The 11,716-nt window shown below is 38.1% G+C and overlaps 1 protein-coding gene across 1 annotated transcript; it reads right to left on the bottom strand.

The window, feature by feature from the left end:
* Positions 1-5,341: 5,341 nt before the first annotated feature.
* Positions 5,342-7,588, bottom strand: LOC125178391. Its single transcript, XM_047882025.1, has 2 exons — positions 7,509-7,588; positions 5,342-6,915 (listed from the first exon to the last, which is right to left on the bottom strand). The coding sequence occupies exon 2, from the start codon at positions 6,886-6,888 to the stop codon at positions 5,989-5,991; it is 900 nt and encodes a 299-aa protein (XP_047737981.1). The 5' UTR covers positions 6,889-6,915; positions 7,509-7,588; the 3' UTR covers positions 5,342-5,988.
* Between the last annotated feature and the right edge of the window lie 4,128 nt (positions 7,589-11,716).

Genomic DNA, 11,716 nt, shown 5'->3' with positions numbered 1-11,716 from the left:
AGCTTATCTAATTAATTTAATTTTTAACAGAATTATTATCCTTCTTATGGTCAAAATATAGATATTAAATTGGAAAATCTGGAATGAAGATTCGTCATATTGCTCAAATATTACGCAAAATTGTATAAATTGTGCTATCATTCTAGATAGGCATATTCAAATAGGGTTTGTATGTATGGGGTATGATGGTATGTCCAAGCAAATGATGATGGTATGTCTAAGCAAATACTATTATAGCCTTAACTAAAGTCAACACCGCTTCAAATGCTTTTATGTGTAACACTATCGATATATTTCCAAGCTGATATATGGGCAATCCTTTCAACAATAGATTTTTGTTGACAGAGGGGGAAGTTGTGATTTAACGCTGAACATATTTTCTTTTTAAATACTCTGTCACAGAAATTTAAAACTCTATCGCTTCCTTTGATGCTGACGAAGTCAATTTGCCAGAACGCAGACAGCAAAAGATTTGTAAATTGTCATATGTCACAGCGCATAGAGACCAGTTTAGAGTTGTGACAATATTGTAAAAAGTCTTCTGTACGCTCAGCCCTTAAGGGGACACGATTATTAAAATATTTTGCTTAATGAATATGGAAATTCAATTTTTGTTGGTGAGTCATTTTATATCTCGATTCGAATTAACGAAATATCTTGTGAGCATTACATTGCTATCATGCATTAGTTGTTTCCCTAAAATAATGCACTCGACCTGAACAGACAAACAGTTATCAACCGCGACTTCATGCCAGCAAAATCATCAAAGAATATTTCGTATTGCAAAGTATAACATCAAGCAAGTACTGCGACATTATTAACGGAGAAGTATTGTCAGTCGGACGTGGAGAAGGTAGAGCATCACTTTAATGATTTTCGAGCTGACACAAAAGCCACCAATGTCGTCCTTGAAATCTTTATCCTGCGAGTTCGGCTCGGTGAGCTAAACATTTTTTAAAATGCTCTACCAAGGGAATTATGTTAAATGGAGACGATGACTGCTAGCGTGCATTAGTTAGTATTGATGTGTACTTCGATTCGATAAATTACAGGTGCATATGCGTGTTGCATGCAGCGACAACGTGTGTTTCCTTGGTAAGCACAAGCAACTGAGGAAGTTTTCCCGACAATTTTTCTAAGTGATTTGGATGTAAAAATAAAATGTTTCGTTAACGACACAGATGAAATGTCAAGTTATTTAAAGATCATGGCTAGTATAAAAAATTAGCTCTTTCTTTATACTCATGGAGAAATCAAAGACCACTCACGACTTTAATCTTTGAAAATGATTTCCAAAGTTAACGTTTCTTAGTTCTCCAGATTACCAGGAACGATAAATCTTCTAAGCGGATCGAGATACAGAGTTTCTGCGCCACTAAAAGCTTCCTTGACGGCGTGGCATTCGTGATCACTTGTTACTATTGAAGCAAGAAGAAAGTTCGGTTCAGGTTTTCGATCATTTAAACTTAAATCTAATCTGAGCAAAATGAAGAATAAATCTGAAATTGGTACTCCGTTTCTAAATAGCTTGAATACAGGGTGGGGCAGAACCGATTGAGCAGTTTTGAGGCGAAATAAAAGAGTAATGGAGGTATATAAAGAATAAAGTTTATTTTCCTCGAGGTTAGCATAACATACCATTTAGAATACTTATGATTTGAAAACAATATCTGGAAGATGGTGGCTGTTCGCTGCAACACACTGTTGGAGTCATTCTCGGAGGAGGGCGTAGCCGTGACAGTGAATTCTGAACGCTATGCTGCAATGTTACGAAATTTCTTGCAGCCCAGGATGGAAAACATTGTTTAAAATGAAGCATTGGGAGACGTGTGGTTCCAGCAGGATGGGGCTACAGCTCATACAGCCCGAATGTCACTCAATGTTTTGCGACGCATGTTTCCCGGACATCTGGTGTCTCTGAGTGGTGATTCACAGTGGCCTGCGAGGTCACCTGATTTGAACATTTGCGATATCTTTCTTTGGGGACATCTAAAAGAAAGGGCGTTAGGAAGTCGCCCTCACACCCTACCAAAGCTAAGGGAACAAATTATTGTAGCAGAGGTTGTGGCCATACCTTGCCATATGAGTGAACGTGCTGTAGGAAACTTCCGAGAACGACTCCAACAGTGTGTTGCAGCTAACGGCCACCATCTTCCTGATATTGTTTTCAAATCATAAGTATTCTAAATGGTATGTTATGCTAACCTCGAGGAAAATAAACTTTCTTCTTTATGTACCTCCATTTACTCTTTTATTTCGCCTCAAAACTGCCCAATCGGTTTTGCCCCACCCTGTATAAACGCATGAATACAAGCCTAGCTTGAAAAGCTGTTGGGCGCGTTTTCGACTGTTCGTAAGCGAGCAGATGCATGTTAGCTGCAGGGTCAAATTTATGGACTAAAGTGAGAAGTATTTATCGAGCCTTGTTTTTCCTTTGAACGTAATAATAAGGCTCATTCTTGATAAAAAAACGCTGGATTATGCCCAAACAATGACGATGGATATCAGTAATCAGGCCTGATTCTAATCAGGCATAGTCACAAGGTCTTTCTAAATCGAAGCTTTCACTCATGCGAGTTTGTTAAGATTCGCGATTTTTGTAGATTACGTGGCGTAATGCAAGTTTCTGAAAGTTATTTTGTATAAGTTCAGACGAGCAGCGAAGCAAGGTGAAATGTTCAGTGTTTTAATGATCAGTCGAAATTCGTCGCGTTCTTCCATAGATAGTTCAATCAATTAAAAAATTTACAATTGACAGAGTTGTACTCTTACCATATGAGGACCAGTGAACTGAATTTTAGACAAATTGGATTCTATGGCTCCAACTAAAGAATTCTTACGGAAGGCTGAGAGTGGTTGAACAATCTCATTTTCTCCTGACATGCTGCTGACAAAAAAACACGACAGCAGGATTATTAGAGTCTTGATCGAACGAAAATTACATCAAATTTTCCCAAAACGTTTCGAAGTTTGCTTGAAGACTGTGAGCTTTCAGGTTAATAACTATGCAAACAAATTTTAAAATGGGTTCATATCAATTGTTTATAATTTAATGAACAAATTCTATTTTTCACATTAGGGAATGCTTCAAATTTGTTCAATTTTGTTCCGGTATGTATAATTCTCAACGTCGTTAATTACAATATTAGAATTGCCGTCAGAAGCTCGTCTCCGGAGGAAATTTTTTTGTCCAACCAAATTCAGTCTGACGCCTCGGTAATGAACTGCTGCTGAATATGTAGTTTCAGCCGGTATGTTCTCAGACTCCACATACACAAAAATAGGGGCGGGTCAAGGAAATTTCGAACTCTTTCCCTGGAGAATTTGGATTGGAGGAATTTTTTGACTTGGCGGGTGAATGTAAATAATTACCGAGCATTTTAAATGAGAAAATTCAATTTCTGTGTCCATTCTACGCTAGAAAACGGAAATCAAACGGAACATAATGAAAGAAAAAGCCTCAAAAACATAAAATATGCAAAATTCCGAATTCAATTCATGTGACTGACAATGCTTGCACAAGGAATGTACAATCTAGTACCTCGAGAGAGTCAAAATGAGCCAACTTCGTTTGCGTTAATTTCTTATGACGAATGTGGTTACCGTATCGAGACAGGAAAACCAGTAGGCGCTCAACTGGAAATAATATGTGATGATCTGCTGGCTTTTGAGAGAGAATTCGTTTTGTGGACCACCTTGGACCTGGAGGAAACTTGGCTGACGGCCGCGGCGAGACCCTCGTCATGAATATAACGGAGAGCTCAACACTAGGTGGCAACTCAGAATGCGTATTCTGACTCAGAATTTTAGTTGGCATCTTAAAATGCTCTAATTAAAATTAATTAATTAAAGTAATCAAAAATTACAGTAATTAAAACGAGTCTACGCAATTTTTTAAAAGGGAAAACCAGGGGTCGGACCTTGAGTAGATAAGCATTGAAGGGCACAAAAATAAAAATAAAGCACTAATATTTTTGAAAAAAAGGCAGCATACGCGCTCATAAAAACCTTAAAAACCTTACAAGGGTGCACCATAAATGTACCCTTGGCGTTGTAACCGATATCATTAACTATCGTTCATTAACTTGGCAATAGGAGTATGGAAAAATCATATGAAACTAATGAACTAATGACTAAAAAGACAGATAAGTAATATTCCTAAGAACAGAGATCCAACGGCAGGCCGAACAGTTCAGTTTTAATTAGGCATATATAGATCGTCGAGGGAAGTGAATCGCGTTTTTTCAGCGAGATTAATTTGTTTGATCACAAAGCTTGATTTGCTTTTCAAGAGATGGAACTGATCAAGTCACAAATTTGCGTACTCATTCATTACAAGACACATTATTGAAAATTTGAGAAGCACATAGCAACTTTATTTAACTAATATAAAATATGTCAAATATCACAAGCTCGGTGGTAGGAGTGAAGGATAATGCCCAAAGGTGCAAATCCCATAGGACTTGTAGCAATAAAAAACTCTAGGACCCTTTTACAGGACCCTCGAGATTTTGCGCATTCGTGTTAGAAGATCTAATTAACTTTTTTGAAGTGGAGACAATCTGTCGCACTGTATTACTGCACTTACAGATGTGTATGTTGCTACGGCGTCATTTGCTGAAGCTAGTAAAAATTATCTAATACGTAAAACTTCGCGATGATAATTATCAGTACCTGATTGTGAATGACGTATAGGCACATTAAATTACTTCCCGTACTGCGACGATACACAAAGACATAGACAACTTTTGAAGAAGGCACTGTTTTTTACGAAAAACACCTTCTGGAAAATCTACGAACTTTATGCAGAGGCAATCAGTTCTCCGCATACCAGCTAGTGTAGTGGCAGAACGAAAGCCTCAAGAAGCATTAGAGCCTTCGGCTGTAAAAGGGCTCAGGTCTGCTATTGAACGACCTAATGAAAGGGATTTCCAATTTGTCACGTACGTAATTGAGACAAATTTACGTTGTTAATACGTTGACTTCGATTGCTTCATCATGTACCGTTATTTCACTTTTTGTACTATTATGAATTTATGCACCACTACGTACTGGAGAAATACACGTCGTGGTACGCATACGTACCACTTCGGAGGCAACGTGTTAAACCATATTGATGTATCTAGTGAAAATGCGTCTTACAAAGGCTGTTTACCCAGGAGGATAAAATCTCAAGAACATCCTATTTTAGTCTGTCAATTTTTAATTCACTCTATCGTGTCCGCGATGCATGATGATAGCTAATATTTTGAAACTCTCTCAATATTTGTTAATATTAATAAATAATAATATTCATCGATCATGCAAACGAAATTTGGGGGGATAAGTCACAGACCGGGAACATTTTATTCGCTATTTTACAACAAATTGGAAACTATTGCAGTTTTTAAATCAGTTAAGAAACATATTTTAAATAAAATAAAAATTGTTAATGTGATTCTCAAACTTGGTTGCTTCTTTTATAAAAATCTGAAACGAGAGTGGCAACAAAAATTTGAAACTGTAAAATCGCATTTGAATTGACATTTTTTAAGATAAACTGGAGGCAAAAGTATCAATGATAATTTTGAGTTAATAAACAACATTTAACACTAGAGTTCCAAAAACTAAGACGATACAAAACACATAAAATGTAATCAAAGATTAGGTAGTTCTTCGTGCAGTCAATTCTTTGATGACAATAAAATCACATCCTGTGCCAGTGGCAGCAGTATTCGGTCTTTCTGCAGATAAAAGTGACTGATATCTACCAAGGGTATTAACAGTGTCAATTAATTAGGGCTATCCAGCTAGGAAGTCGGTAGCAAAGTGATTTTTACTACTGCCACTTACTCGGTCAATTCGTTGGCACATGTAAAATATTCTGACTCAAGTACCTTAATAAGGTTGCCAAAATTAGGTAAAACATTTAAAAACTAAGCATAAGTTTCTTGAAATCGGCAGATGATTTCGGTTATTAAGATACGTGCGCGAGTTATTTTGTCCGTTTTACAGCGTATTCTGAACAGCTGAAGGCTCACATCGCTTTTCTTCGATATCTCGTTTATTTTGTTTTTGTCTATACTTGTACGTGTGCACCGAAGAGACGAGCGGCTCTGCGAAAGTAACCTTTTTTACTTCTGTTTTTAAGCAAAGTTTGTGATCAATGTCTTCAAACTTCGACCCTGATGAACATCCGACATCGTTCAACTCATCTTCTGTCGACGCCTTGAGATAATTTTTGGATTCTGGGCAGGTTGTTTGTTTATTTTCCTCGAGTTCGATCCTCGTTTTATATTCGGTTTTTAAAATCTCGTTCCAGCAGCGATCCCACAACCAAACAAAAATTGCAACAGCAAAACTCGAAACTGAATCAGAGGAAGCCCAAGATTTATTGTCGGTCAATGGATACTTGGAGTTAGTTTTTAGAATAGATTTTGTAGTGACGACTGCTTTCAACTTTATGTCTTGATTCTGAGACACAACATCATGTTCTTCATTACAATTGTCTTCATCCTTCAGTTGTCTTGTACATTCGTCCATTTTAAAATGGCCATTAGGCGGCGAAGCTTCCGACGGAAAGCGGATATCTGGATTGAACTCAGAGTGATGCTGACACTCAGGACTTGCAGCAAAGTGAGAGTCGTCGATGTTCATGCTAGTGTCGCTTGTGCATGAACTAGTCTCGGGTTTGACGGTCTGTCCGTACAATGGGATGTCGTCACTTAACATATTGGATGCGAGGACCGGCGTCTTCTGTTCCTCCTTAATTACTCTAGATTTCGAAGTGACAGTAGCCTGTCTTGATTTGCGTGGCTTGGATGAGCGGACTTTCTCAGGGACAGCAGGACTGGGGCCGGCGTCACGCAGCCGGACTGGCTGATATGAGTAGCACCCCAGGGCATACATCACGGCAACCAATGAGGACAGGAGAACCTGATAATTTTAAGACAAGGAACAAAGATTTAAGCTGAATTATCGATGAAAACAATTGTGATATTACAAGGTTATGCAGTGAATAGTAGATATTTTGATAATTAATAGGCGAAAAGATACGATTCTGAATTGTTAAGATTTAATGCTCGCACTGCAATGATCGATTAATTCTATTGTAATATCATGCACAACAGAATAGCGTCGAATGCACAGAATGACTAATAAGAAAACATCCATGCTTGTGCATGTCTGCCAAAAAACTTTGTGTCAAAAAAAATGATCGACCCGCTCATTCAAAATTCGTGTCGCTAAATTGACCCGTTTACTTTATCTGCTCAAGCTCAGTGTTAATCACAACGATTAAGGGTAAAACTGGCAATTCGCGGTAACCAGAGAATGCAATCAACACTGAGGATAACCGTTATCGACTACGCACAAAAAAATATTCTATGTGACTTTTGGGTGGCTGATCACATATTTGACATGCATGATCATACACCTTTAGGTGCGCATCGATCAATTCTATTCACATTAATAACAATGAAACTAGACACTGGACAGGCAGACTTGCACTTCTCGTCGTCACGTGGTACCTCTGACGAGCTAGTGGTGCGTGTCGTGGTGAACGCTACTGAGTCATTCGAAGACTTGCTGCAGTTACGTTCGTTACTCCATCAATTCTGGTCAGGAAATACTGAAAACATGATACAAAATAATGTTTAACGAGTACATATATTGAATAATAATGCGATTTAAATGACACGGTATTTGAAAAACTGAATAATTTTCTGTTCAATTAATGTCATGAGCCGGCAATGGAATAGTAAATATGTACCTGAAAGAAAAGCCGAATTCAACATCCGTGTTTCCGGGCCTATTACTTTTCAAGTTCTACTTATTTCTAAAAGCCTTAGTTCATTCTTAAATAATATAAAATACAGAATTTCCTACTGAATTTGAAGTTCCATGTTTAATAAGAAGTGGTACTGCACCTGACGATTCTGTTCTATTTGTCTATTAAAGACACGACGCATAAACCCCAGTGGTGTATCGGTGACTTTTAGTTCCAGAATTTCTCTTTCAATTGGCTATAAAATAAATGAATGAGAGGGGGCAGATATGGAATTTGAAAATATAATTAGAAAATAATGTCCATCTCTCAGGTTCCAATCATTGTGCAGGCAAAGAAAAGGGTCCCAAGCACTGGCGGATTTTGCATTTGAGCCGAAGTAAACTTGCTAGTCAGATTCAAAGTGTAATTTTGACGTCAACTGTTGGTGGTTCCCCAGTAACTTCAATGGAGAAGAGTTGGGGCAAATTCCCACATACAGGGTGGCCCAGTGGTTACAGCTCAGGGTGCCATGATTGAATCAATAAGTTAGGGGTTCGATCCCGGCTACCTGCAACCATGGTTGAACTATATAAGGTTGACCCACAAGAAGTTCCGTCTTTCAGTTCAGCTTACTTGTTACGTCACGTAGATCAAGAAACGTAAACAAACCCGTCATTCCCTTGACGGATTGGTTGACTGGTTTGATCGCATTTCGGTGATTGGTTAATGCCCGTGACGTCACTGAGATCAGTGACGTCACAGGCGAACAACGAACTACATCCGCAAAAATGGGCTTCTGATGGGTCAACCTTACACTAGTTCAACCATGCCTGCAACTGTCTGGTCAAAATTGTCGAGGAGTCCGGGCTCTTAAGAAAAACAAAATTGAAGCACTGAGTTGTGTGTACGATACCGCAGCAAGCAGTAAAAATTCTGCGATGTTCAGAATCAACGACAGTTCTAATAACCAAATAATCGTGAAACCGCTATTATTTTAATAGGATTATTAACGTATTGGGAGCCGAGGCCTTTCACATGCACCAAAGAGTGGTTCAATTGGCATGAATTTACTTAAATCACACTAAGCTATCATTTGCACTATTTCACAGGATGTATAATCGAATATCGTAATCACCAAACATGCCATTTCAAAAGTCTCAATGATTTATACACACACTTAAAAATAGTTTCAGAAAGTTCGGCACTTCAATATTCACCAAATAAAAACTTGGAAAATTACATATGGCACGCAGCGGTAGAGGCCTATGCACCTACGTCGCACATGCCTCATGTCGACTTCACGAATAAGGGCGAAAACACCATCGAATTTGATCTTCATTCTTCATTGATCTACACGGTAATTCTATGTCAATAAAGAATGATAACACAGAGAATGTTTGTCTTACGAATTATTCGATGTCAACAACACGCGAGTGCTAATGGGTAGGCCTAGCGGGAAATCACTGCCAGCTACCGTTTGTATGAACAAAATTTTAAGCAAGAATATTATCACACATTTTGTATCAACCGGAACTAATATATAGAGCAAATATACTTTTTACAATTAATTTAATCAAATATTCACTATTTTATTGAGTTTCTTTACAGCAAGGCTGACATTTGGAACTGTGATTTGATTCACCACGAACCTGTGTCACTCCACCAATGCATCCATCACCTTACACAGAACTAGACTGGCCAGTGGCCAGTAGGCACTAGGCAGCTTTGTTTGTGGTCACAGCAGAGGAGACACAACTTGCTAAACCCTGGACTGCTATAAAGATCTCGTCTGGGAATGTCGGATTCGAAATTATTACCATTTCCTAAATATATTTTATCGTTCAATCAAAAACGAGTAAATATTTACATTACATTTGCATATTTGCTTTTAAAAAATATGTTTTGAAAATAGTAATGGAATTGCTTTATTTACGGAAAATCGTTGGATCACCTGTGAACAGCAAGGCATAAATGGATAATTCAATATTTTTGGATTTATTACACAGTTTTATCGCTGTGATATTGTTATGCATCTCATGCATCAATAGCGCTTCTCTGCGTACAAAATTGTTAGAAAAATTCTCACAAATTTTATTGTTTTTAAGTGCCACAGTAAAGGTTATACAGTTTTTTTAATGTGTTGTTTCGGGACGTGTTTGTTTGTTTTATGTCACGATTAATTTAGAATTAGATTATATAATATGTAGTTGTATTATGATGATATTTTTGCATAATAATTACTCTTCTTTCATTAATTTACAGAATACCTTATTAAGTAGCATAGTTCGTGCGTATTTTAAAGAAACACAAATGGACAGCATGGATATTGAGTATTCCGAGAAAAATAAACCCAGGATTACATTGAACTAAGTAGATGCACCAGCGCCGTCGGGACTTAAAAATGTTCAATCGAGAATATTTTGGCCTGGTAAAACAATTCAGGAGGCTCACATATGGCCGATGAATAACCAACGACTGGCCGGCTCATCTCCGGCTCAATTTGGGATTGGATTTACGTAACCAAAAGTGGACCAAGATCTTTGGGAGAAGCTGTGTGCTCCTAAAAGAAAATTGTTATTGATCATCGATCGCGTTATACCTTATACATGCGTCGGCATTTGCCGGCATCGTTACAAAAAAAGGAGGTTGGCCTCTCAATGGTTCCCACGTTCAACAAGCAACCAAACTCTAGTAATTAATTAATTAATTAATGACATAAAATTGCAGTGAGCGCAATGGGTTTTCAAGACTCATATATTTAATCAATTTTCATATGAATTTAAGATTTAATCTGCCCTTAAATTGATAAGGCCCAAAATTACGAGTGAAATTCTTAACGCAATGACGACTTTTACCGATATTTTGTTACCCACTGTTACCGTTATTCCTGTAACAACTGTTACAGTTATTCTTGTAACAAGTGCTACTAAAATTTTGGTAGCAACTATTACCAGAATTTTTGCTCCAACTCTTACCAGGATTTTGGTAGCAACTGTTACCAGAATTTTGGTAGCAACTGTTAACAGAATTTTTGCTCCAACTCTTACCAGAATTTTTGTAGCAACTGTTCCAGAATTTTGGAAGCAACTGTTAACAGAATTTTTGCTCCAACTCTTACCAGAATTTTTGTAGCAACTGTTCCAGAATTTTGGTAGCAACTGTTACCAGAATTTTTGCTCCAACTCTTACCAGAATTTTGGTAGCAACTGTTACCAGAATTTCGGTAGCAACTGTTGCCAGAATTTTGGTAGCAACTGTTACCAGAATTTTGGTAGCAACTGTTACCGGAATTTTTGCTCCAACTCTTACCAGAATTTTGGTAGCAACTGTTACCGGTGGCGATGCATTGGAAACTAAATGCTTATTTCTATTCCAGCCTTGGATCCAGTAAGTTATCCATGAACGCACCTGCAGCTGTGCCCATTTCCATTTATATGGCGCGCCTGCTACGTCTCATCGCGTCAGTGACGGAATACATTTTGCCTCCGCGTCTGTCTCAAGTTTGCCTTCCTTCCACGCCAACTCGGTCCTTATGCATGATTTTATTCAGGTGTTTTACTTTTTATATGATTGCATTCAGGTGTTATTCGAATATTGTAGAAAGGCCTGTCTGTTCTCCACAGTATTCTTATTCAGAACTCAATTTTTCTCTGGTGTTATTCATTGAATATTATCGAAATAGCTGCCTGTAATAAATTAGAAAGAAAGAAAAGACTTCACATTTTTTTCCAATAATTTTCGGCAGTTCGTTGCAGCACTCCGCAACAACAACTCACAGGGTGCCGCGGGTACGCATAATCCTTGCCTCGTCTTCTGCGACCATTTAGCGCCAGGACATCCTGTGGTGAAGACGTCCAGCCCCTGTTCTTCAGTTGAGCTCTTGGAGTAAGGCCTTTGTTCGAAGCCCAAGCCTAAGCACGGTCAGCACTTTGGACGTGAGCACCGGTGTCGTCTGCTACACGACAGACC

Source organism: Hyalella azteca, unplaced genomic scaffold (genome assembly GCF_000764305.2).
Source record: "Hyalella azteca isolate HAZT.00-mixed unplaced genomic scaffold, Hazt_2.0.2 contig9432, whole genome shotgun sequence".
Lineage (NCBI taxonomy): Eukaryota > Metazoa > Arthropoda > Malacostraca > Amphipoda > Hyalellidae > Hyalella > Hyalella azteca.
Note: the sequence above shows the minus strand (reverse complement) of the source record. Positions and strands in the feature narration are given on the sequence as shown.

What these genes read in the sequence shown, in the direction of transcription:
- LOC125178391 (XM_047882025.1), bottom strand. Translation starts at nt 6,888, where the DNA reads ATGTATGCCCTGGGGTGCTACTCATATCAGCCAGTCCGGCTGCGTGAC.